General features: G+C 40.2%; 1 protein-coding gene across 26 annotated transcripts in view; it reads left to right on the forward strand.

Annotated features, from left to right (window-relative positions):
- Positions 1-27930, forward strand: part of DST (dystonin) — a 486661-nt gene that overhangs the window by 336525 nt on the left and 122206 nt on the right. For 20 of the 26 annotated variants that reach the window (XM_027601381.2, XM_027601378.2, XM_027601372.2 and 17 more), the window contains 13 exons: positions 365-493; positions 2968-3056; positions 4001-4136; positions 5234-10750; positions 10878-11027; positions 11145-11360; positions 11552-11701; positions 13421-13654; positions 14902-15054; positions 16851-17084; positions 17539-17805; positions 20632-21174; positions 22212-22388. In XM_027601381.2, the coding sequence (XP_027457182.2) occupies positions 365-493; positions 2968-3056; positions 4001-4136; positions 5234-10750; positions 10878-11027; positions 11145-11360; positions 11552-11701; positions 13421-13654; positions 14902-15054; positions 16851-17084; positions 17539-17805; positions 20632-21174; positions 22212-22388 (7995 nt within the window). The remainder of the gene's footprint in view (positions 1-364; positions 494-2967; positions 3057-4000; positions 4137-5233; positions 10751-10877; positions 11028-11144; positions 11361-11551; positions 11702-13420; positions 13655-14901; positions 15055-16850; positions 17085-17538; positions 17806-20631; positions 21175-22211; positions 22389-27930) is intronic. The other 6 variants (XM_027601387.2, XM_027601388.2, XM_027601389.2 and 3 more) reach the window with 1 other exon arrangement.

Raw genomic sequence — 27930 nt, forward strand, 5'->3', positions numbered from 1 at the left:
AGATTTCCATTTTTGATACTTTTCTGTCTAGACCATTGTGATTGTAATGCTAATGCAAAGGCAGCAATTCAAAGATCTTCTAGTGCTTCATGAATAAAATTGAGTTTTTTTATTTGTCATATTGATAGACCAGTTGGGAGGTTAGAATGTCACAGCTTTCTTTGCTACCATAAACATTTTGGAAGTACATTTGCCACATGATGTGATAAACATGGTTAAGTGAATGAATAAAATGCTCAGTAAACTGTGTGTGATGAAAGAAATACTTCTACATTCTTGTTTTCTGTGGAGAGGTCAGTTTAATAGCTCAAGCATTTACTGGTATGTATCTTTTTTTTTTTTTTTTACCACTCACACTTGTCAGAAGTCACTGGAAGAAGAAAAGAAAGAGCATGTTGAAAAAGCCAAAGAATTACAGAAATGGGTATCAAATATCAGCAAGACATTGAGAGATGGCGAGAAGGCTGGAAAATCTACCTTCTCTAAGCAAAAGGTATTCACTGAGTTTCTGGTTTAATAATAACAGTGGGTAGAATTTACTGAGTTGACAAGGTCAATCTAAAAACACTTTACTTCTTTACCTTAATTTTCCTCATTTTTTTTTTACAAGATTTTATTTATTTGACTGAGAGAGACACAGTGAGAGAGGGAACATAAGCAGGGGGAGTGGGAGAGGGAGAAGCAGGCTTCCCGCGGAGCAGGGAGCCCAATGTGGCGCTTGATCTCGGCACCCTGGGATCATGACCTGAGCCGAAGGCAGACGCCCAACGACTGAGCTGCCCTGGCGCCCCTTCCCCATTTTTGTAGGCAATTATAATGAGGGTCAGAGAGGTTAAGTAACCTACCCAAGGAATCACAGTATGTAGCACAAGGAAGTGTCTCTGATTCCAAAGCCTGAACTACATATATTAGTCTTACTGCTTCTTCTAGTGGTTAGATCTGCTTCTTGATTATAGTGAAGAGAGTCCCTAAGGAGCAGGGTCATCCTGTTTTGTGCCCAGAGTAAACCCATGCACTCCTCATTGTAAAGATATGTGGTCTCATTCTTCCAAAGGTAAAGGAAAAGGTTCAAGAACAACAGAAATACAAACTAGGGTATTAACATTTTTGAGGATTCAGTTTAGTTGTGCTTTCCTGGATCTTTGTATTTTACCAAGAAGTGTTCTCTAGTCAATCACCGGAAATTCTAGACTCTTTCCCTTACCTAAAGGAATTCTTCCATGCTCTGGGCTCTCTTCCGTTCCCCATCTGCCAGTTGGATAGCGCAGCTTTTGAGATGTTAGTGCCCCGTGATGTCTGTTGGATAGCACTGCTTGAAGCTCTTTAAGCAGTTGTTCAAGGCATTGTTGAGCTAAGGGCCAGTGTTGATGCTTGCCGGTGATAGCAGTGGAATTGAGGCTGTGTTAAAAAAAATAGTAAGTTTCCACTGAGTTAAGCAACATTTTTCCTCGAGTATTTTTCCTACACTTGCCCTCCTGCCCCTGCCCTGACCTTCAGAAATTATGGGGGCTATCGTCAGCTTCCTCTTCTAGCTCTGCATGAGTGTTCACCTGTCATCAGTTGAAACAGACATTGTTGACATAATTAGGGGGAAACTTCAATGTCTTGTCTAATTTTGGCTATGATATGAGGCAGATGTAACTTATCTGGGGTTCCCTGTTGAAGAAGTTCACAGACCCGAGTGTATACTTGAATTAGTATTCAGTTGAAATAAAACCATATTACCCCGTAGTCTTACATACTATATTTCCTACCAGTGTGGAAGAAATCAGACCAATTTTGTGTTTTAAACTCCAATTGCATTTGGTGTTTTAAACTCCAAACCTTCAAAGTAACTTTATGTGAATATTGACTTTAAAATATCTTTTCCCTCTTTTTTCCCCCCTATTAGATAGGAAAAGAACTAAAATAGGGACATAAACTTTAGCAAGGATTTCTTGGGAGAACAAGTTTCTTTTGAAAGATGTAGATACAAACCTTGGCATTTTCTCATTCTGCAGTTTAAAATCCTCCCAAACCTTACTAAATCCGTTTTAGACCTAGTAGACATAAAAGTAGATGGACTTTTTAAATGCAGATCATAGCCTAAATGGTAAATCTATAAGAAATACTTGATGGTCTTTCTGTTAAGTGAAATTTAAAGTACTTTGATAGAATAATAAATGTGTGTGTTAAAAATCAATATTGCCTCATGATTACCTGTAACTGTGAAAAATAGACTTTAAGTTGACTCTGTTCTGAATAGAATACATTGGGGAAAAATATGCCTTTTCATTTGCCCATCATTTCCTCTCATTTCTGCTCCTCTAAAAGAATGGCAGTCAATTTTTGAAATAAGACTATTCAGAAGTGATACGTTGAGAGATTAGGAAAACATGTTATAACCTCTTGCTTTTCCTCAAACAGATCAGTTTTATTCCCCTGTCACAGATGAATTTTGCAAATTTTAGAAATTACTTAATCTTGGTCTGCAGATCTACAGATTAATGCTTTTACCGTAATTTTTTCAAACGGAAGCAGGGCATACAGGAGCTTGGGGGAGGGCAGATACTGTTTTGGAGTAGTGTCCCACGTTCGTGTATCTTTGAGTGCTGCACCACACAAGGATGACGCTGGGCCAGTGAAGAATCTCTGGCCACCCCGGGATAGTTAAGGCAACCTTCATTCACTGTTGGGCTGGGACACATGTGAGAACTAGTAATGCCGTGGTATTATTTCCTAATGAAAATGAGGGCATTATTGGTTAGAGAAAGAGAGAGAGACTTTCCTTAATCTGCATTCTAGATAAAGTACTCTTCTTTTATCCAGGCTTGTACACTGGTAATAACTGATAGGTTATTGACTTGGGCCACTCAGAAAGTAGACCCATCATTTGGATCTTAATTAAAACTTGATTAGTTTTTTTAAAATTACTATTTTCTAGTCTTTATGAGGGCCAAGTTTGAATATGTTTTCTTAACCTTGCAGATTTCCAGTGAGGAAATATCAACCAAGAAGGAGCAATTATCTGAAGCACTTCAAACCATGCAGCTATTTTTGGCAAAACATGGAGACAAGTATGTTGGTTTTCATTAGCTCTTTTATTCAAAGTAGAGAAGTGGTCTTCATGTTATGCAAAGCCACAGCTGGTAAATTTTAATTGAGATTTTAAAAATCGAACTTGGAAATTTACCTAACATACAACTATGAACATAGCAGTTTGTCATGTTTAGTCACTTATAGTCTTTACCAAAACCCTGAAATGTATCTATTATTCCCATTTATTAGTGGTAAGAAAACGGGCTCAGAGAGGGATTAAGGTGGGTAGGTAGTGAGTGGTATAGATTCCAAGCCAATCTTAATTCTAAGTAGTACTCTCTATGACTTTACGTTTTGGAAAATATGTACGAGTATGTTCATTTTCTTTGCTGAAACTTGTGATAACCTGGTTTCTCATATTTTGGTCTTACTTTTTCCAGCAAGGTACTTCATCTGTTTCAGCTAGTGCCTCAGGCAGAAAGAAACCTACCTGTTTCTTAAATCTTTTTTGGGGCTGTCCCCAAGATTATGCCACAATGACTTTGTATTGTACCTTAGAGAATCAGGTTAATTTCCTTGTTAATTTCATCTTTCTTTATGTTTCAGTTTGTACAAGTTTCACCTTGAGTAATGGTATCTTTCTGTCCCATTTCCATGTTGGAACTAACAATAGGATCTTTCCCTCTGTCAGAGAACAGCATTGTTATTTTAGAAATGTGCGTATGCTAGGAAAGTGCTGATGTATTAGTTTATGTCCTTCTCTGCAGTCTCTTTCTCAGGCAAGGGAAGGATTCCTGGATGTGTAAGGGTCATCCTTAGTTTTCATACAGTCATTCTGAGACGTGAGCAATCTGTATATGAAGTTTGTTTTATGATCATGTGCCTATTTAGAAAAGGATTTTACAAAATCATTCAGCCTAATATGTCATCTTTATCACTTGAAAACTTGCATTCCTCTTTTCATGCTTTCTGGTTATTTTAGAATGACAGATGAAGAAAGAAATGAATTGGAAAAACAAGTGAAATCTCTTCAAGAAAGTTATAATTCCTTCTTTAGTGAATCTCTGAAACAACTACAAGAATCACAAACCTTAGGAGATATAAAGGTAGAGGAGAAGGTAATATAATTTATTTAAAACATGAAGCTGTTTCAAGAGTCTTAGCTTTATTGCATGGTTGTAGAAATATATGTCAATGATAAAGAAATGACCTTGAATTCATGTACATGGAAAAAATGTGGATGGAGTTTATCTAAGTATTTAGAGATTTCAATGTTTATTAAATGCAGTCTTACACTTGCTGTCATCAGTTTCTGTGACATCTTAATCTCTGCCTTGCATGGTAAAAGAAAAAAATCATTCATTTTTCTAACTCTTCTCTTTAAAAGTCATTCTTCTACTGCTATATTAGGTATTTTACTATATAAATATGATGTTATAAGATAGACTTGACTCATCTTTAAAGATGACATTAGAGTGTTATGAACTAGTTTTGATTTTCAGAGATAACCCTGAGATTTATTGGAGGAATACTGGGCCATTCGTTATAGTGAGGATGCCCTAGCATCTTCTTAAAATATAACAGGAATCACTTAAAATTTGGCCTGTCTTTAAACTTTTGAAACTTGACAATACATATTTATAATATTCAACATACTATTCAGTATTGAAAAAGTTATCTTTATATTCAATTCCCTTACTCCCTGGAATACTTTACACAATATTTGTCACATTTTGGGGGTATATAACAATTTTTCTGGTTCATTAGTTTTTTACTGTCTGCGAAGAAGTCTGTATGCTGTAAACATCAATAGCATGGGGTTTGATACTATCTTTCATGTCAGTCGACTAATCTCACCCAATTGCAGAGAGCATGATTTGCCTTCATAGGTATGTGTTCTGTTTTCTCACTGTCATCATTTACTCTCTTGTGTCCTCACTAACCTTGTTAATGTACACAATATTAAGTTTTCAATTCACAGATGCATGTTGTTTTCAAAGCTTTTATCACATCCTGTGCTGTTGAATAGATCACTGACATAGATCACTTGTGCATTTGAGCTGCCTAACATTCACAGCATTGCCGCGCCTTGGTAAGTAGAGGATTTTTATGTTGAAGTGTATTTATTTCTTAAAAAAATGCAAACTGAGTTTCATGAAATTCTGCCCACCCTTGGGTCACAGACTGACCTGAGAATTTTATATTCTCTTTTCAGCTGGATAAAGTGATTGCAGGCACCGTTGACCAGGCAACTGGAGAAGTGCTTTCCATCTTTCAGGCAGTTTTAAGAGGCCTTATTGACTATGACACAGGAATCAGGTTGCTTGAGACACAGCTAATGATTTCTGGTCTCATTTCACCAGAATTGAGAAAATGTTATGACCTTCAAGATGCTGAAAGTCATGGCCTTATTGATGAACAAGTTTTGTGCCAACTCAAAGAACTAAGTCAAGCAAAGGAAATCATTTCTACTGTGTCATCTACCACAATTCCCGTGCTGGAAGCTTTGGCCCAAGGTATGATATCAGAATCCATGGCCATCAGAGTTCTTGAGATACTGCTTTCCACAGGCTTTCTAGTCATTCCAGCCACAGGAGAACAGCTGACCCTGCAGAAGGCTTTCCAACAGAACTTGGTTTCCTCAGCATTATTTTCTAAAGTCCTGGAAAGGCAAAACACATGTAAAGATCTTATTGACCCCTGCACTGCTGAGAAGGTGTCTTTAGTAGATATTATACAAAGAAGTATTTTACAGGAAAACACTGGGATGAGGCTCCTTCCTGTGCGACCACAAGAAGGAGGCAGAATAACATTAAAATGTGGAAGAAACATAAGCATTTTAAGGGCGGCTCATGAAGGTCTTATAGACCGTGAAACCATGTTTAGGTTATTAGGTGCACAGCTTCTTTCTGGGGGTCTCATCAATTGCAACTCTGGTCAAAGAATGACCATTGAAGAAGCTATTGCAGAAGGGGTGATTGACAGAGATACAGCTAACAGTATTCTCACATATCAGGTTCAAACAGGTGGAATCATCCACTCAAACCCCGCTAAACGTTTAACGGTGGATGAAGCAGTCCAGTGTGATCTAATAACTTCGAGCAGTGCTCTTTTGGTACTAGAGGCTCAGCGAGGCTATGTTGGACTCATTTGGCCTCACTCTGGTGAAATATTTCCTACATCTTCTTCCTTGCAGCAGGAATTGATTACAAATGAATTGGCATACAAAATCCTGAATGGCAGGCAGAAGATAGCTGCTCTTTATATTCCAGAAACTTCTCAAGTCATTGGTTTGGATGTTGCTAAGCAGCTGGGAATTATAGATAATAACGCAGCATCGATTTTGAAAAGTATAATACTGCCTGATAAAATGCCAGATTTGGGAGATTTAGAAGCTTGTAAAAATGCCAGAAGATGGCTCTCTTTCTGTAAATTCCAACCATCCACAGTCCATGATTACAGGCAAGAAGAGGATGTTTTTGATGGAGAAGAACCAGTGGCAACTCAGAGCTCAGAACAAACTAAAAAATTATTCCTGTCTTATTTGATGATAAATAGCTATATGGATGCCAACACAGGGCAGAGGCTTTTGCTGTATGATGGAGACTTGAGTGAGGCTGTCGGGATGCTACTGGAAGGCTGTCGTGCAGAATTTGAAGACACACCCATCAAAGAATGTCTTGATGCCTTAAGACTCCCTGGTGATGCTTCAAGTGAAGAAAAGGCTGACAGTATAGCTTCACCGAGTAGTTTTGATCCATGTCATTGCAGAGAACCTAAGCCTAAAGAAATTCCTGAAGATAGAAAGCATGCCATAGATGAAGAGTTTAATGAAATGGGAAATTATGTTACCAGTAGTGAGTTCTGTCAGTCAGGAAACCTGGCAAATATAATTGCAACTGATCATAAAGTCAAGAGTTCATCCAGTGTGTGTGTTTCCAGTTCTACATCCTATTTAACACAGCCTGGACTTGTAGCAGTTGGCATGCTTAGACAAGAATCTGAAAACATACTTAAAAACTGTGAAAATCAAAGTCCAGTTGGAACAAATGAACATGCAGGTGAATGTAGCCATTCTGAAAATATTCAAAACTTTGCAAGTGATTCGATAACAAATCCTATTATGAAATCAAACACTAGTAGGATCTGTGACTTGAATGAAAAAGAGAATGAAGATAATATAAACAGGGATTTGACAATCTTTGACTATTCTCCTAGGCTGAGTGCCTTGCTAAGTCATGATAAATTGAGGAATGATCAGGAAAGCCTCAATGATGCACATACCACAGAGAGCAATGGAAATAAATGTGAAGACTCCACATTGCCACTCAGTGACCAAACCATGCTGTCGGGTCACAGAATGGGAGAGACATTTCAAGAGCAGTTTCTGGGAATTGCAGCTATCAATATCAGTTTACAGGGAGAACACTCTCAACAGAAACCTGTAAATATGGGTGACAGTCCTCCTCAGGTCCGGTCTTGCAATGGTAAATATATTTCAGAAACTTATGGCGAAGATGAAAGACTGCATGCTGCCTCTCAGCAGAAACCTGAAGACAAGCAAACTGGATCCAAAATGGAAGAGTACGCCTGTGCCATGACCCCGCAGGGTGATACCTTTAGCACTGGTGTATCTCCAGTCTGTGGCACACCGCTGCCGGAAGGAACCATCAGTGCTGGCGACTATGAAACGTCACTCCTGGACGATCAGCCGAGTGTGACAGAAAGAGACACTGACAGTGAAGATGATTTTTATGATACTCCCTTGTTTGAAGATGACGACCACGATTCTCTGCTTCTGGAAGGTGACGATCGTGATTGTCTACAGCCTGAGGACTATGCCGCACTGCCAGAGGAGACTGATGGGGCTGCTCCTCCCGGTGATGTGTTTTATGATGTTTCAAGAGAGAATGAAAATTCCGTGGTGCCCCGGGGGGCACTGGTTGACAACTTAAGTGTGAGGGGAAGCCCAGAGTCTCTCCAGGGTGTTCTCATCGCTACTGAGAACGCTGGATTTGATCCTGGTGCAAGAATCCATTCAGATTCAGTTGGCTCACACGAGGGCAATGGGCTGTTGCTGGAAACCGTATCAGAAAGGGAAAGCTCAAATAGCCTCGAAGGGGATGAGTCTGACTCATCGACTGATTATGAAATCGTAGAAAGAAAAGAGAGCTTCAGTGCTTCGTTAAAATTTGATGACACTGGATGTTGGAGAGGGAGAAAAGAAGAACATATCACTGGACAAGAATTTAAATCTGAGACTGAGCACTTAGATTCTATGCAAAATGAAGAAAGTTATGGGGATTATGTGTGTGACAGTAATGATCAGGATGACGAGGACGATTATGACGACGATGATAGTGATGATGAAGAAGGAGTAGAAGGTGACAGTGAGGGGCCCTGGTGCCAGGATGGGGCTGCAGATATGGATATCCAGTTGTGTGCCCCTGCAATAGGTGAAAAGGAAAACACTCAGGACAGTCCGAGTGTTAATAAAAGAATTCTCCCAGATCAAGTGCACAATTACAGTTCTTTAGAAAACCAGCAAAGTGTAAATGCTTTACAGCTAGAATCAACTAGTAAAAGTAGCTTAGTAATGGAAAGAAGCAACCTTCAAGAATATACAACTGAGGTTGTTGGGAAAAGCCCAGGAAATCTGTTGTTGAATTATGAGCTGGCCCTTAAGGATATATTGCTGCCGATCACTACAGACACTGAATCAGAAGACACCTTTGGCTCTGTAGATACTTTACAGAGTACTAATACCTGTTCAACTTCTGCGGTAGAAAATGATCTAATGAACATGAAGGTTAAGTTGATCCAAGGGCCAGAATCTACTGACTCTGTGAAAGGTGGAGATCCATATTTTGAGAATGTGACACTTCAAGTCTACTCATCTTTTGATAATATCACTTGTTCTGAGCCTGATGTAGTAGGAAAGCCTGCTGAGGAAAGCCATTTGTCATCCATAGCCTCTGTAACTGCCAGGGATCATCAAGGAAATGAAAGAGGGGAAGAAATTCACCAATCTTTTCTAATTGAAAAGAAAGGTGACCAAAGCAGTATACTAATAGAAGGTGAAACATCAGTTCATAAAATGTGCTCAGATAAAGGAGAGGTGCCAGGAGAAGGTCTAGAAGAAGATAATAAGTATCTCAGACTTCTGCCTAGTGAAAGTACAAGGGAGAGTCTTTATTGTAATGATCAGTTCCCATTTCCACAAATCACAGACAGTGAAGAACATAATCAGAAAGGAAGCCTGAAAAAAGTAACTGTAACTCCTAAAGATGAACCAAAGAACCTACAGACAGTGGTTAGCGAAAGTCCCGTTCAGTTTGAGAATCTTGAAGAAATATTTGACTCCTCAGTTTCCAAAGTGATCAGTGCTGACATGATTTCAGACACTCTGTTGTCTGAAGTGGATGCAAGTCCTGAGAAAGATTCATTCACTGATGGGCCTGAGAAAGACTCTGACCTGTTCACATATTTAAAACATTGTGCCAAAGATGTAAAGGCAAAAGATGTATTGAAACCAAATGAAGGTATCCCAGGCTGTGTTCTAATAGCTTCCCCTGCCATGAAGGAGCATGTACAGTTCGGAGTAAATGATGCAAAAGCAAAGATGGCTCTTACCCAGGAAGTCTCACCTCTAAATGAGATAGCCCAACAGAGTGGTCTTTGTACAAAAGAAAGTGCCTCAGAAGGGGGAACAGGAATTGCTCAGTTCATACCAGAAAGGAATGAAAGCACACTGTCAATCTTACTTCTTAGAAATGTGGAAGACCGGGGGGAAAATAATGATTTTATGCCACCAGAACTCTGCACAGATGGAGTCAGAAATAAAAACCCTTTAAGCACGGACTGCTCATTCTCAGAAATTAATAATAAGATGGAAATAATTGCAAATTTGCTGCAACAGCAGCAAAAAGAACAAGCCTTGTCCCTAGGACTCCAAGAAAAGGAGGTTCAGATTCCTGAGTTATCTCAGGTATTTGTTGAGGATGTAAAGGATATCTTAAAAAGGAGATTGGAAGAAGGTCCTATGAATCTACAAGAGGTTGGAGAATCGTCAGTCTGTGCAGACACCAAAATTTTAATTCAAAACTTAATTAAAAGAGTTAGCACATCACAGTTGGCAAATGAAGCATCTGGTGTCCCCAGTGACTTTGAAGTTGGTGACTGTTCTGGGGTTTCCCCCATGAATAACCCACCAGAACTGAGAGCAGAGAGTAGAGATGATCCGTTCTGTATTGCAAATCTTAAGTCTGAGCTTCTCCTTGATATACTTAAGCAAAATCAATATAGCCAGAAAATTACTGGGGCATTTGAATTGATAAAAGAATTAACCCAGATGGAGTATGAGCTAGAGAAAAGAGGTATTACATCTAAAGTACCTCCGTTGCAACTTGAAAATATTTTCTACAAGCTGCTGGCTGACATGTACTCAGAGAAAGTAGAACAGGTCAGAGACTTGAATCAAAAATCATCCACTACTTCTGAGATGGTGGATGAAATGTCACACATTCTTAATGATCTTAAAAGCAAAGAAGGAAACCACTGTTCCCTTAATTTACAAAATATAAAAGATATTGGACTAGAAAGCTCGACTGTGTGTCCATCAGCATTGCCAAGCGATGAGAAGCTGGGGGAGCTATGCAGTGATATCCCAGACCATTTGGAAAGCATTTCAGGGTCAAAAGGAATGACTTCTGGAGATAGCTCAATGGAACAAGTAAGTTGATTTTATATTTTATGTAGCTGTAGCTGCATGAAACATTTGGGAATAACCCCATACATTCTATTTGCTTTAAAAAACTACATAAAGGCTATTGAATTAAAATGTCCAAATTTGTGTTTAGTTTTCCACTGAGTTACAGCAGTGTTTACAGCACACATCAAAAATGCATGAGTATTTGGCTTTACTTCAAGATATGAAGCCCCCTTTAGACAACCAGGAGTCTCTGGATAATAATCTGGAAACTTTGAGGAACCGACTTAAACAGTTAGAGGTAAGAACTGTCTGCTGCCTGTTATGGATGGTTGTCAGCTGGTGTTAATTTGGAAAAAACGAATGCGTTGTGATTGGTGTTTTCACTGAATAGTTCTGGGATATGTATTTTTTGCAGACATTTGAATTGGGATTGGCTCCAATTGCTGTTCTCTTAAGAAAGGACATGAAGTTGGCAGAAGAGTTTTTAAAGTCTCTTCCCAGTGACTTCCCCAGAGGACAGCTTGAGGAATTGAGGACAAGCCACCAAAATTTGCAGACTGCTTTCTCTTCCCTCAGCAGTGTGTCTTCAGAAAGAATGAAACACGTCATGCTCGTAATTGACTCTGAAATGGTAGGCATCGAAACATTTCATGCCAAGTCAGCATTTGAATTTTGAAGAAAATCTGATTATTTGAAAATTTAGTCATGAGATGAGATGAAGTCTTATTTTCAGACTGTTAGGGCCTTGAAACAGAACCATTTTTTTGTAGGAACTCAAAATGTGGGGATTGACAGAAATGAAAACATGATTTTATTTTCTAGTCTAAACTAGCAGTTTCCCATGAAGAATTTCTGCAAAAACTTGAGTCGTTCTCACATTGGATATCAGAGAAGAGCAAGTCTGTGAAGGATATTGAGATTGTGAATATACAAGATACTGAACATGTGAAGAGAAGTTTGGAGTTTCTCAAGGCAAGTTTCAAGATAAATGAGATAAATTTATGTACACTTAAAAAACAAGATAAATGGGATAAATTTATGTACATTTAAAAACTTCCAGACTTAATATAACAAATGTTTACAAAAAAATGACTTCTAAATCTAAAGGGATTATTTCCTTTGTCTCTAAGAGATGTTTGTTCGTAGTTGACAGAACCATAAAATAATCCCAACTCTATGGGCGTCATTCCGATGCTTTCCCAGCTGCCTTATCAATCTCTTACCACCACTGACATCTTAAGATTTGTATTTATTTATGTATTAGTCACATTAATAACTGTTAGAATAATAGTTAAATTATTCTTATAAATACAACATAGTTCTTAACATGAATAGCATGCCTCATGAATGATGTTTAGGCTCCTGGCCTGTGAGTCAGAAAGCTGAAATTCTAGCTCATTGAATTTATGTTTCAGATTCCCCATTGACTTGTTTATGTGCAACCACAATTACATGGATATTGTAAATATTAGCAAGTAATATTTTAACGTTGATTTCCCCCTTTAACATGCCAAATGTATGTAAGTTGGGTTTTTATCTTTTGCTGGAGTTACATTTTAAATGTGATATGGCAGCCAAGATTAAAATATTTTTAGAGGAGTGGTGCCTCAGTGGCTCAGTCGGTTAAGCCTCAGGCTCTTGATTTCAGCTCAGGTCGTGATCTCAGGGTTGTTAGATCGAGCCCTGCTTTGGGCTCTGCAGTCAGGGGGGAGTCTGCCTTGAGATTCTCTCCTTCTCCCTCTGTCTCTCCTCCTGCACTCTCTCTCTAAAAATAAATAAAATAAATTAAAAAATAGAAGAATTGTCTTTCCTTATAATATTAATTACCATAGTATTTAAATAATTTCATCTGCTACTAGGTGATGAATAGATTTTTGACTAAACGGATCATGAAAAAATAATAAAACCTTGAGTCCCTTATATAAGAATTATATTTTTAAAATATTGTTAATGCTTGACTTACTTCACTTAGCATAATCCCCTCCAGTTCCATCCATGTCTTTGCAAATGGTGAGTATTCATCCTCTCTGATGGCTGAGTAATATTCCATTGCATATATGGACCACATCTTCTTTATCCATTCATCTGTTGAAGGGCATCTCGGCTCCTTCCACAGTTTGGCTATTGTGGACATTGCCTGCTATGAACATTGGGGTGCATGTGTCCCTTCTTTTCACTACATCTGTATCTTTGGGGTAAATACCTAGTAGTGCAATTGCTGTGTCGTAGCGTAGCTCTATTTTTAACATCTTGAATCTCCATACTGTTTTCCAGAGTGGCTGTACCAGCTTGTAAGTCAAGCAGAGAAAGATGATTATCATATGGTTTCACTCATATGTGGAACATAAGCAATAGCACGGAGGACCATAGGGAAAGGGAGGGAAATCTGAAGGGGGAGAAATCAGAGAGGGAGACAAACCATGAGAGACCGTGGACACCCAGAAACAAACAGGGTTTCAGAGGGGAGGGGTGTGGGGGGACGGGTTAGCCCGGTGATAGGTATTAAGGAGGGCATGTATTGTGATGAGCACTGGGTGTTATACGTAACTAATGAATCATTGACCACTACATCAAAAACGATGTGCTATACAGTTGCTAACTGAACATAATAAAAATAAAAAAATATTGTTAATGTAAACTTTATATTATGGCTTACCTCCCATTTTATAATTTGTACTGTTTCATTCACAGAATGTGTTAAAAGACCTTGGACACACCAAGGTGCAGCTGGAGGCCACTGCCCTTGATGTGCAGTTCTTCATTTCTGAATGTGCACAAGACCTGTCTCCGAACCAAAGCAAACAACTACTGAGGCTCCTAAATACCACTCAGAAATGTTTTCTTGATGTGCAGGAATCAGTAACTGCCCGGGTGGAACACTTAGAGACTCAGTTACAGCTAGAACAAGATCTTGATGATCAGAAGGTTTGCCTTTCTTTGTGGAGTTGGAATTCTTTGTTTTTAGTTCTTCCGTGTGAAACCTGTAATGTGGATACCCAGGGATCTGGAAGGGCAGTTAGTGGACAGGGTATAATGAAGAGATGCTGGAATATATAACAATATTGTTTTCCATAAGAATGCTACAGTTTATTTTAATTTTTATGACTCTCTGAAACCACTGTTTTCAAGTGGGAGTCTTGATTTTTTTCCTGGGAGTAGGAAATATGGATGCACTCAGAAATTTCGATAAGTTGGTGACCATATGGATAAAGAAGGTTAAGTACCTTTTTCCTCTGGGAGGTGGTAGGGCACAGCAGCACAGGGCATGGGCTGTGGAGCCAGAGTGGCTGAGTTTACATCCCAGCTACAGTCAGTCATGTGTGACTTAGGGCGTGTCACTTAGCCACAGTTTTCTCAGTGGCAAATTGGAAATAGTAACTGTGCTTACCTGGCAGTATTGTGAGCATTGATAAAGGAATGAATATAGAACACTTACTACTTTACTTGCCTGGCATGTGTTAGGCTCCTAGGAAACATGATCAATGGCTCTAAGATGCATAACTAGTGTATCAATGATAGGAAAATGAAAGATGCAAGTATTAGTATTGATTTTCTAATCTCTTAATTTAGTGAATTATTAGAGTGCTACATCTAATAACGATAATGAGCAAAGGGATGGCAGTGGATTTAGGCATAGTGATTAAGTAAAAAAAAAATGTTTTTACTTAATGCACTACTTGCATGCAGTGCTCCTTTTATTATATCTTGAAGCACCTAGGCATTGTCTCTAGCATGATAACCTATATACACATATCAAATATGTTAACAGACAAACCACAACTAACTTCTGTTTTGATATCCTTTTGCAGAATTAATTGTGTGTGTTGCAGGTTTCGAGAGCTTAAGAACGTGGAATGTTTCTTCCTGTCGGTCAGAAGTTCCATCTCTTACACATATGCATGGCCAGTATTCTACTGAGCAGTTTCATCCAAACATGATCTCCTTCTTTGTATATGGGACATGCTCTTACTTTCTGTGTCACCTTGCTCAATATGTACCCCACTGCTATCATGTTTACAGCATACTCAGAAAAGCTTGCAAGATATGTTCTAATTTTGCAATTAGAACTCGTAAAATGTGCAGAACTTGCAAAATGTGTTCTAATAACGAGTAATCACAATAGTGAGTTTATGACCACACATTTAAGATGCTTTGATTTTGCCCTGCTTTAGATTATGGCAGAGCGTCAACAGGAGTACAAAGAGAAACTCCAAGGAATATGCGATCTCCTCACCCAAACTGAAAACCGCCTCATTGGCCACCAAGAAGCCTTCATGATTGGAGATGGCACAGTTGAGTTGAAGAAGTATCAGTCCAAGCAGGAGGTAAAATTTGGTTTTGCATCAGCAGGTCTATGTTGATACTAAGTTTAATTACTATTATTAGCAAATCATTTTACCTTTTCTGAGCCAAGGTGAGCTTTAAACTTGATACTAAGAGTTACATTTCCAACTTTAAGAAAGCCAGTAATTTTCTTGACTGTGTTGGTGAGATACTGAGGGAAGGCGATATAAAGTAAGTTGCTAACGGAAATACCTTCGTGATATTGAGGGGAGGCGATATAAAGTAAGTTGCTAATGGAAATACCTTGTGTGAGGAGTTAAAACTTGCATCCAGGGGCGCCTGGGTGGCTCAGTTGTTGAGCGTCTGCCTTCGGCTCAGGTCATGATCCCAGGGTCTTGGGATCGAGCCCCTCATCGGGCTCCCTGCTCCGCAGGAAGCCTGCTTCTCCCTCTCCCACTCCCCCGCTTGTGTTCCCTCGGTCACTGCATCTCTCTGTCAAATAAATAAAATCTAAAATAAAATAAAATAAAATAAAACTTGCATCCACTTAAGGCCAGCTCACTCACTTGTACGAGAGGTGAAATAGGCATTCGTTTGGGTTCTTTCTCTTTCTTCACTTCCTATTCCTTTCCTCTTTCTCTACAATTTGTCCCTCTTCATCAAATGAACAAACAATAAAGATGGGTAAAGATAGCTTTCTTTTGGTGTCAGGAGAAAGAACATTCTCATTGTAAGTAGATAGCTCTTGGTTCAAATCCCAGACACTCCACATTGTTAGCTTTATAAAGAATCTCTTCAAGCCTCAGTTTCTTCATCGGTCATACTTCACTGATTATAGGAGTTAAGGCAATGTTATGTGTTAATTAAGTGACTAGCACAGTTAATGTCACATAGTAGTGGCTCAATAAGTAGTATCTCTTCCCATTCAAATACTTCGAATAATTTGATAAGGCTTAAATTAAAAATATGGGAAAATAATGTGAAAGTTCAAACACAGTGTAATTTGGAGAATGAAAACACAAAGTAAAGGAGGAGGAGAAGAGGAAAAATTCCATAGAGAAATCTAGACAAAGGGAAGCTATAACTGCTGAGGAGAGATCTTAGTCTTGAGCTTCCTAGCAGCTGGGGCAAAGAAGCAAACATTGCATATTAGAGAGCCTTGGGGTTTAGAGGAAGTTATCTTAGTTCACTGGGAGAATTACTTTGTTTTTATCTTGAGTAATAGATATATGTTAAAAAAATAAATGTTTAGAAACTGAATAAATACTATTATCATGTCTTTAAAAGCTCTTATAAGTGTGCTCACATAATGTGATAATATCTGGTGTGTGCAAATTTGTATAGATTATATTATTAAATTCATTATTTTCTTATTTTAAAAGATTTATTTATTTATTTTAGAGAATGAGAGAGAGAGCAGGAGGAGGGGCAGAGGGAGAGGGAGAGAAATCCTCAAGCAGGTTCCCTGCTGAGTGTGGAGCCCGATATGGGGCTCGATCCCAGGACCCTGAGATCATGACCTGAGCTGAAACCAAGAGTCAGCTGCTTAACGAATTGGTCCACTTACATGCTCCTTAAATTCATTATTTTCAGTGTTTTACAAACCATATCCCTTTGTGAAACATGAAAATCTCACAGCTTTTTTTAATGCTGTTTGAGATTTCACATTAAATTAAATATTGTGATTTAAGTAAACCGTCTCAAATTGACTATGCTTTTTCAACCTATAAATAAATGTTCAACTCTCCTCTGTTCACTCCGTTTTTTAGAATTACAACTCTGGAAGAATTAAATAGGTAATAATTTAATAAGAGTTTTTTTTCTGTTGTGTTATAAGGAATTACAGAAAGATATGCAAGGAAGTGCACAGGCTTTGGCAGAAATAGTGAAAAATACAGAGAACTTCTTAAAAGAGAATGGCGAAAAGCTGTCACGAGAAGATAAAGCTTTGATTGAGCAAAAACTTAACGAAGCCAAGTTAAAGTGTGAACAGCTTAATCTAAAGGCAGAACAGTCCAAAAAGGAGCTGGATAAAGTTGTGACAACAGCAATCAAAGAAGAAACTGAAAAGGTCCTTATTCAAATATGTGCTACACTCTTGCTTTGTTGAAGATGATTCGTGTAACAGCTACTTGAATTTTTAAGTGGAATTGGGTGCCAGGAAGCAGTGCTTAGTACCAGAGACTAGAATTGTGGGTTTCCAGTTATATAATTGACCAAATATTACAGAAAGTTTGAAGAATTGGCTTTGTTTAGCTTTTTAAAAAAAATTTAAGTGGGATTGCATGAGCACTCATCAATTGTAGTTAAAATTTTGTAATGTGTTTTTAAGGATAGTGGGAACTTCCAAGTAACTGTCTCTGGCTCAAAGGTTTAATTTCACTATGTTCAGTTTTCAGTGTGTGTCCGTTTTTAGTATTCCCCACTCTAATTTTAAATGATCTTAAATATTTACTTTGGGAATGTCTTGAAACTAGTGCCTCAACCAGCATATAGAATACCTCCTGTGAACTTTCTTTCTCCAGATTGCGGCTGCAAAGCAGCTGGAAGAGAGCAAAACCAAAATAGAAAACCTTCTGGACTGGCTGTCCAATGTGGACAAAGACTCCGCCAGGGCAGGGGTAAAGCAGAGACAGGTGATCGAACAGAACGGGACCCATTTTCAAGAAGGTGATGGCACGTCGATGATGGGAGAGGAGGATGAAGTTAATGGTAACCTGTTGGAAACTGATGTTGATGGGCCACTTGGAACCACTGGGGAGAATCTGAACCGGCAGTACCAGAAAGTTAAGGTTTGTTGTTCTAAACAGAGTGATATTGTCAAATTCTGTCTCTCAGGTCTGTGAAGATAGGGGCACCACCTGAGTTCGTTCTTGAAACCTTAATGACCACCGAGAGTTGAGTCCCATCTTCTAGGTGCATCATTGTGTCAGATATAAGTTACTGTGAGAACTCGAAGCAAGTCAGAAAGAATGAGAACGGAATCATTAGATGTGGCATTCTTCTAAGTGAAGCAGCTTTGTGAGGAATTAATAGAAATAATGATAACTGATATTAATTAATAGCAAATAGATAGCAGTTATGATGGGCCCTGCAGACTCTCCCCATGTGAATACACTGAGTCTGTGTCTCCCCCCCCGCAACCCCCACTCCCTGTGAGGCCGGAGGCTGGATTCTCATTTCACGGGTGAGGACACTGGAACGTACAGAAGTGAAGTAGCTTGCCTGGGCGTGCACATCTAGTGCAGGAGCAGAGGCACCTTTTGGAAAAACCTTTTTCAGAGTGTCACATAACTGATCATTTTTATTTCCGCACGTGGCTTTTGTCGTCACCTGACTGGACTTGAGGTGCCTTTGCAGTGTTGTGTGTTTTCCTCCATGTCTTTGTCTTTGGAGTCTTTGGAATAGAAGGTTTTTATATTATAGGAAATATAAATTAAACCAGAAGAAGAGTGGAAGTATTTATTGTATTTGTAGTTTCCAGGAAGCTATTCCAAACCTTATTGTAAGTATCTCTTAAAATGAAAAATTTAATGAATTCCTTTAGGAGTGTCTTATGAGTCAGTTATAAAGAAGTCAGGAAAGGTTAGTAAATTGACCTAAGGAGTGAAAACACCAGTGGGCAGATTCAAAGAGAAAGAGGCCTCGCAGGAAAGCCCTTGTTTTTAGCCACTGCATGATGTTTGCCTTCTGATCTTTTTTCTTCTAAGAATATGGGTCTCTGAAAGTGCTTTAGAAGTTCCTAATGTCCTGGCAGAGTGGAGAGATAGCCCAAGGGCCTGGCCAAGGGTTCTGTTTCTAGCACTTTCTAGTTGTGCCACATGTCCTAGGCCATGTGGTTTCTTCCTTCAGCCCAGATTTCCTCATTTATAAAAGGAAAGGGATGGATCAGATAGTTTATAAGGTGTTACATATGTCTGTGTAAGCTACTGTGTGCAGAAGACCCACTGGAGAGTAGTGTGTGATTATAGTTCAAATGTCTAAGACACAGTCTGTGGGAGAAAAGTTCTTTGGACAAAAATATTTATCGTGTGCCTATGATGGGGCAGGTATTTTTATAGACAGAATACAAATGTTAATGAGACTGTTCTCAGCTGACTAATGGGGATCAGATTTGTAAGTGAACAGTTTTCCTACAACGGCGCTTCTCAGTCCTCTTTATTTCATAGTATAGTTACTCTTATTAGCCCTTGTTGCCAACACTGTTCCAGGCGTTTGGGATTCCCCAGTGAGCAAAATAAATTCCCTGCCGTGCGTGGTGCTTGCATGTGAGGATTGTGAGGTGAGAGGTCAGGATGGTATTTATTAATGACTAGATTTTATGCACTATGGGGTGTTAGGAGGTAGTCCTCTTTTGCTGAAACAAATGAGTTGAGTTGGGTATGGGTGGGTGAGCATGGGTCGGGAGCCACCTATCAGCATTAAATAGGATCATCTGAGTAGGCGTCCCTGACAGGATGAAATTTGTGTGAAGCCTCAGAGGGGATGTGCGGGAGAGATACCTGAGGGAAGAGCTATTGCCAGATGAGAACACCTGGGGGAAAAAGCCCCTATTGTGCCTCACGAGGTGGGGGTGGAGGTAGTGGTTTGAGAGACTGGGGTTCCTGGAGTGGGGTTGGGGGTGAACCAGATAGTCAAGGAGCTCTGAGATAATATTATCAGGTCGTTTGGCTCCCTGTAAACCATGATGACAGCTGTAGAAAATTACCCAGAAGGATTCTTTTCCTTTTGGCCATATTTGTATGGATATTGGGGTGGATGGGGGAAGCTGCTGTGGCTGCAGAGAAAGGGACTCCAGCTACCTGAGGCCCACTCAGCTGCCCTGAAGGCTGAGGACGCAGTGGCTCTGCACACCGGTCCTCTGTCCTCAGAGTGGATTTTAATTCCTGGCATGTGCCAGGCTTGCCAGGATGTAGTCTACACATGTGGTCTCACGTACTCCTTTCAGCAGACCTAGGATGTGTAGGGATCATTGTCTCCTTTTTCCCCATGTAGGAAGCTGAGGCCCACTGAAGCCCAGTAGCTCCAGTATTCTCTTTGATTATCTATGTTCCTCCAACTCTCTTTGGGCTTCTCTGAATGCATATTGTTCTTGCTTAATTATTGTCCTAGGGGTTTAATAGCCTTAAAATGAACAAATTCTCTTTTTCCTACTCAAATGTATTCTCAGGATCATTTCTTAATAAAAAATATTGTATATCTTTGCTCAGTAATTAGCTAAGGACCTCGGCAGTCCCTTCAGGGTGGTTGTCAGGCAGCAGTGACTAAAATGAGATCGTACTGTAGATGCTTCCAGAATTGGAAGAGAAATTCATCACATTTTTTCCAAACTTCTCAAAATCAGTACTTGTCCTCTGTGACTATCTAAGTACTGTTCTAGAAAATATTAGAAAATCTCCATAAAAATAAGATGAGAGTGGTCAAAGCTTGCTATTCTGGAATGCACCCATGCAAGCGAGGGAACTACTGCACACCTTGACGAGGTTAATGAGCGGCCTGTTGCCGGCCTGTGGATCATTTAAGCCTGTCGGTCCTGAGGCGCCAGGGGGCTCCTGACAGGCTCCATGAACCATGTCACTGCCCTGACCTCACGTGAGGCTGATGTGTGTTCACCACAGGCCCGACACGAGAGGATCGTCTCTCAGCACCAAGCCGTCCTCGTGGCCACGCAGGCTGCACAAACCTTGCTCGACAAACAGGGCCACTATCTGTCTCCCGAGGAGCAGGAGAAACTGCAGAGGAACGTGAAGGAACTGAAAGCACACTATGAAACCACGCTGGCCGAGTCGGAGAAGAAGGTGAAGTTAACACGCTCTCTGCAGGAGGAATTAGAGAAATTCGACGCCGACTACAGCGAGTTCGAGCACTGGCTGCAGCAGTCAGAACAAGAACTGGAAAACCTGGAAGCAGGTGCAGACGACCTCGGTGGCTTGATGACCAAACTGAAGCGGCAGAAGAGTTTCTCAGAGGATGTCATTTCTCACAAAGGGGACTTGAGGTACATTACCATTTCTGGAAACAGAGTGTTAGAAGCGGCCAAATCTTGCAGCAGGAGAAGCGGCAAGACTGCGCAGGATCACATCGATACTTCTGCGACCCACAGAGAAGTCCAGGGAAAACTGGATCATGCCACCGATCGGTTCCGGTCTCTCTACTCGAAGGTAATTTTATTTTTGGATCAGCCTGTGACTATAGTTTTCACTCTGTCCTCTTCACTTCGGTTTTGGAACTAGAAGCGAGAAATCTAAGAACTGAAGCAGAGGACATAAAGTGGTTTTGTCCTCATTCCCCCTTTCTTATTCATCTGCTTACTTCAGCAAATGTGTTTAAAGGTTAAAAGCCTCAAATTATCTATTTAGTTTTTTGGGGGAGTGGTTTCCAGGCAGCCTTAACTCTAAAACGCCAACATCCGATCTGACCACCAGGTGGCGTTTATGTTTTGGTTCCAGACCCAAAGCGCGGCTTGCAGATTTGCCCCCTCTCAGGCTTGGGCCTGAACTTTCATGTCAGATCATTTTCCCTTCACCAATACTGCAATTGTTTGTTTTGCAGATGTAGTTGACCAGTGCATTATTTTAATACTTCACGGCTAACAGACTGTTACAGCTTCTCCTTGTGGACAAGCAGAAGTTTCGTTTAAAAAAAAAACCCACAGAACTAAGAAAACATTTCCCCTTTACAGTATAAGCTGAACAGACTAACCAAGTCGCACAAATGGTTTGAAGAGCATCATTGGTTATTGGCCTTTGCCCATTCTGATCTAGATTATTTGCCTCCTTGTACAACTTCAGTCTTGGGTGACATGGAAGTGATTTATTAAGCACTTTGAAAACTTTCCCATCAAATACATAGCTGTACACATGGTCCATAAAACTCAGAATGTGTCCTGGTAGATCAGCCTCCCCTGGTGATTGGTATCTGAATCCTTCATTCTGTAGTAAGACCCAGCCCTTGTAAACATGTTTTTGAACTGATATAAATCTAGGACTATCTCTTCATTTTTATGGTTACTTTTTGAAGATGCTTCTTCACATGAAGGAAAATATCTTAGTCCTATTGTTTTCACCAACTTTGGTTGAACTCTGGTGTTTTCCAAGTTGCCTAACTCATAGGTCCTAAGGTTTTTAACACCTATACAGTGGGATTTTAATCCCCCACCCTTAATCGCTTCTGATTTTTTATTTTTATTGTTTTTTAGTGCAATGTCCTTGGGAATAATCTTAAAGACCTGGTGGATAAATATCAACACTATGAAGATGCTTCATGTGGACTTCTTTCAGGGCTCCAGGCCTGTGAGGTCACAGCGAGCAAACACTTATCTGAACCCATCGCTGTGGACCCTAAAAACCTGCAAAGGCAATTAGAAGAGACCAAGGTAAGAGAAAGAGACAGAGAGAAAAGTGAGAGATCCAACCCTTCAGTAATCCGCTGCCCCACACTTTTGTGATCATTTCACTTTGGAAAGGGGAACAGAGGATGGGAAACACACTTCTCTTTCTAATGGGAGTTGGGACTCCAATTCATAGTCCACTCATTTCTCTTTCTAATGAGGTTGTATTTTCCACTGTTGTTTAACTGGTTTGACACTGCTGTTACGGCTTGCATCACACCACTCCCTCCTCCCTAAAGAAAAACCAGTATTACCCTGGCCACTTATTTATCTTTATACTTATTTATTTTGTTCATTAACTTTCTCCTTCATTGGAAGTAAGTTCCATGAAGGCAGGTGTTTTTCTCTCTTTTTGTTCATTGCTATCTCCCCAGCATCTACAAGAGTGCCTGGCCCAAAGGAGGTACTCAGGGTTTGTTCAAGAATGAACAGGTAGAAAGGAAGAAGGGATGTCACTGTCCGATTTCAGGTCCGAGGACCAGGACTGGTGTTCCTCTTGAGTGTCCCCATGTTTCTTAGAGACATAAACTCTAGTTATTGCCTAGCACAGTTCTCAGAAAGTGTACCTGCTCCTTCAGAAGTGCAGGCTTGATGTCAGACTTGAATAATTGCAGAACTCTCAGCATACCCACAGTGGCAGAGAGAGTCTATCTTAAATTTAAAGCATATTTTAGAATCTTAAAGTGAGGGGAGATCATTTTTGAAGCACTTTACTCCTGTTCCAGATGACCAGTGATTTGGAGTTTGAAATTTTCAGTCCATAAATCAGTTGTGTCTCCTTTTAGCAGGTGGGTAGCAATCATGGCTGCCATCACTAGAAAGTCAACCCAGTATTGCCAGTTCAACAACTAACTTCCGGAATTCAGCTGCATTTGCGCGTTACAGAATCAGAAATCATTATTGTGCTATTAATGGGGAAAACGGGTGCCCTGCTGAGTGAGCTTAATGCTAGATATTGCCTGAGACTGGCTGCTTCTGGCTAAAAGAAAGCTAAGTCCTAGCCAAGGGTGAAATGTGGCTGGGTAAGGTCCAGGCAGAGAGAAGGGGATGGGAAGTGTGGGCTGGGAGGAGGGAGGTGAGGTGCAGGCAGGCAGGGAAGGTGCCGCTTCTCCCCTGGGCTGAAGAGTTTACCCAGTGTCACCTGAGGCTCCAGGGAGAGGTCCTGCTCTAGTTGGTCATCCCCACATTGGTGTCGCCTCCTGGGGGTGGCTCCCTTCCATTGGATGTGCGTTACCAGTCCTGGGCCTCTTTGTTTGTGTTTATTCTTTCCCACAAGCACAAGACCAGGTCTGTCTGAATAAAGTTTCCCAGTCCCACCTGATCACGGTCGAAGGACAGTGTAGTAGGGGCAGAAGAGAGGCTGCGGTTGTAAAGGCCTGTATTTTGGCAGAAGTTGCCAATAGCGTAAAATAATTATTAAGATTGCCTACGTGACATTTAGTTACGAAGTCAGGTATTTTAGTATAGGAAAGTGTACGCACTAAAAACAACACATTTTAAGTTAGGTCTCTATCAGGAAACTGATTCCATCCTATATGAAAGTAATTTTTCTATAACTAGAGCCAAAAGAAAAAGAAGAACCCAAAAGGATGTAGTGGTTTTTAAATTAAACAGATACCTGGATTAATTGTCTAACAGAGGAAAACTTCCTTGGTATGGGCTGCAGAAGAAGACTCTTCTAGTCATAAGGCAGCCAAAGTAACATTAAAGAGGAGAGCAACGTCTTGAAGGAAAATAAATTCTAATTAAGTCACAGCGTAATTTTAAAAAATTAAATGTGCAATTAAAGTTGTTCTTGGCGTATGTTCTTATTTTCCTCACAGACGACCTCAGCATGTAGCAAGGATACATTTTTAGGAGGATTAGGCAGTTTCCATTTCTTTGATTTTTACTAACATTTAAAAATTATTTTTCTTTAACTAATATAAACGCGTAAGACTACCACAGAAAAATCAGTTTTCTCTACATTTACAATACTAGCATATTCTATTGGATAATAAATGCAACTTGGGGGTATCCAAGTCGGTTCGTTCAAAACCTTTCTGTGCAAGAGCACATTATTAGCATTATTATTCAGAGGACTGGTGGCTGTGTTGTCAACACTCTGATACCACTGAACTGTAATGATGTGAAGACACCACGATGTGAAAACTCTGCCTCTCCCCTTGGAGAACTCACATTCTAAAAAAAAATTTTTTTGGAGGTGTTCATAACCTTATTTCATCTCTTAAATAAGTATGCAATGCCCACAAACTGTGTCTGTGGTGTAGACTTCAGCCTGGTTCTAGGTAAAGTTCCTGTTGTGAGGAATTGTTTATGTTTCCTGTAACTAAACCTGTGAAAGAATCTCCTAGACAGATCCACTCTGATAGTGTCTTTGGCCTCTTGGGACAGTTTTAGGATCTGGTACACAGATCACAAATCCCACGTTGGCCACAGCTTGCTAAGCCTTTTGACGTATATGGGCTGCCCGGATGTCATTTAAATTACTTTGAATATGAAAATTAGTTGAGGAAATTTTTGCCATTGGCTGTGGACATTTGATTTAATCTGAAATGAAGGCTGAAATAGAAAAGGATCTTTTTGGATCTTATACCTGATATTTTTATTTATTTACTTTTCATTCATTTACTTCTTCTAGAAACCTTTCTCAGGGCCTACTATGTGCCAAGAACTGTGCTGGGTGATAAAAAAAAAAAGCTGAATAGAATAAATTACTCATTCTCAAAGAGGTTACAGTCTAAGAGACAAATCCAGTAATATTCACAGGGTATTTATGGGAGTTCCTGCAGGGACTGCTTACAAACTAGGGGTGAAGAGAAAGTTAGGGGGTTTCCCAGCTGACTGTTAACCAGTGAACAAGAGCCAGGCTCAGGATGATGGGGGATAGGTTTCGTGAGAAGGTTAGCATGTAGAGACGTTAAATGCTGGGTCTAGCTTGAGCAAATAGCTAAGAAACAGCTGTGGTTTTGGACATTTCTGGAACAGGAGGTGGAGGAAGATGAGATTGAAGATAGAATTAGAGAATAGATGTCATTGGACCTTTTATTGAATGCACAAGCCTGTTGTTTTTATAACAGCAATGGGAAGCTACTGAAAGATTTTAAAGAGGGGAACGATATGGTCAGGTATGTATTTTAGATAGAACATATTGGGGGGCTGTGTCCGGGAAGAGATTGGAGGGAGGGAGCTCAGTTAGGATGCTTTTTTCAGTTGAGTGCAGTGATCCAGAATTACAGAGCAGAAGTCTGCTTTTAAAAACACATTAAGCAGGTAAAATTGTCAGGGCCGGATGGTGGATTTGCATGTGGAAAGGAGGGTTGAGGTAGAGTCCAGGAAGAACCTCAGAGCTACTACTTGGGTCATGAGATACAAAAGCAGGAGGAGTGCAGGTATAGGCAGTGAGATAATGAGTTCAGATTCAGCGTTCTGAGTTTGAGGGGACTGTTTACACCCAGATGGAAATGATCAAGAGGCAGTTGGAAACCTGGGCCCATGGCCAGGGATGAGTTCATCTACAGTTGGGCATATGGGAATTTGAATTTGAAATCCGAATGTGAGACTGGAAGAGGAGTTTGAGTAGCTTCAGTGAAGTGAAAGCCAAGCATAGGGCCCGGGTGGACAGTTAGCCTGTTTGGACATAAATACATTAGAGGTGTTAGGAATGCAGGGCTGGACTTCTGGAAGATTTATCTGTGGTTCTTGCCTCTACCTCTTCACTCTTCGTTGTAATTGTTGAGCCACATGTACTTAGAGAAATGGGGGCCTCTATTCAGCAAATTCAGGATTACAGTATCCTTTCTGAAGCAAATGACGTTAACCTTTTCCACTTTCTCTCTTCCTATAACCTTTGGGGACAGAATTATTCCAGGCCCATTTCCAAATCCCTGATTACATCTGTTCTTTTTCCCTTCTCGTCACTTATGTATACGAACTCTCCGTGATTCCTTACGGCCCACTCCTCCGGTGTTTCCGTGCTTGCTCCTCTAGCAGTCTCGCCATGGGTCTTGGCTTCCAGAACTTTATGTCTTGTTCCAGCCTGTGTTCAGAGTCACTTCCATTTCCAAGTTCACTGGGTTGTTTTTTTTTTTCTTTCTATGTGAGGATCCTAAGAGCTCTTTGAAGTCATAAATTCCTAAACAGACTCTCCTTTGATCCTAAACTTGCTCCCACTTTTGCTTGTGAATTCCATTAATTGCCTCTGCTCAAAAACACCAGACACTTCTCTTGTCTCTTCTTTTTCCTTGTTCCTGGCTCTTCAAGCAATGATGTCCCATAGAACATTCTGTGGCCATGGGAATGCTCTATAATGTCTCCAGTATGGTAACCACTCGTCACCCTTGGCTACTTAGGACTTGAAATGGGCTAGTACAACTGAGGAATTGAATTTTTAATTTTATTTGATTTCAATTAATTTTAAATTTCAAAAGCTCCTTGTAGTTAGTGGCTACCGTATCTCACAGCACAGCTTTAGATAACCAGTTGTCAAGAGACCCTCCCCAACTCTGTAACCAATTTTGCCTTCCCAGCCCAGAAGGGCCTCTCTCCTTTGTTACTGCTGAAGTTTCCCCTAACTGGTGTCTCTGCTTCATTTCTTACTCATGTCATTTACCTCACACAGTGCTACAAATTTAGCCTTCTCTTAACGCAGCTCTGAGCATGTCAACCCATACTCAGAATCCTTGAACGACTCTCCATTGCTGCAGGATGAAATGTAGACTCTTTAGCTGGATAGTCCTATTGCTGTTTATTCACCCAGACACACTCTCTACCTGGTTGGGACTCTCCCCTGTCCTGTGATGTTTCTGTCCACATCTTTGTTCACTCTGCGGGGACATGTCCTCCCTCTCCACTTCTGCCTGTCTCCGTCCACACTTTCTTCAGGACCCAGCCCAGTACCACCAGCATGGAGGTGGTCCTCATTTCCCTCTCTACTTACCCCTCCTCTCAGCTTCCAGTAGCACTTACAGTTCCTGATGTAGATCATAAGATCCCTATGGGTGAGCTTTGTGTCGTTTGGTTTTGTATTTTCACAAACCCAGCAAGATTTTTTTGAATTTGTTAGATGTTAAGTAACGTTTGTTGAGTAAACAAAAATAAATATGACTTTGTATTGAAATGGAAATCCTTAATTGTTTCCTTACCTGGAGTTAGAAATAGTCCCAAAGGTGTGGGGTTTTTTTGTTGTTGTTGTTTGTTTTTGTTTGTGTTTTTTTTTTTTTTTTGAGTTAGGTTGGTTTTTGTTTTTGTTTTTGTTTTCTGGCAGTTAGTGAGGGTATCGTCCGAGGCTATGAAATGGCGATGAAGGGAGATCTCAGGCTAGGCGTAGAGGGTTGCAAGATCAAGAATCAGGCCAAGTATCATGAACATATATATATATGCTCAGTAGTTTATTTCAAGACTGAATTTGTATTATCCTCACTGGCTGAGGCCTCTGCTAACACCACTTTATAACTGGCCCTATTCTAAGGACTCTGGAGTAAGTTTATAATGACGAAAAGATTTTTATGTCTAATATTACTTTATT

The sequence above is a fragment of the Zalophus californianus genome, chromosome 7 (genome assembly GCF_009762305.2).
Source record: "Zalophus californianus isolate mZalCal1 chromosome 7, mZalCal1.pri.v2, whole genome shotgun sequence".
NCBI classification, from domain to species: Eukaryota; Metazoa; Chordata; class Mammalia; order Carnivora; family Otariidae; genus Zalophus; species Zalophus californianus.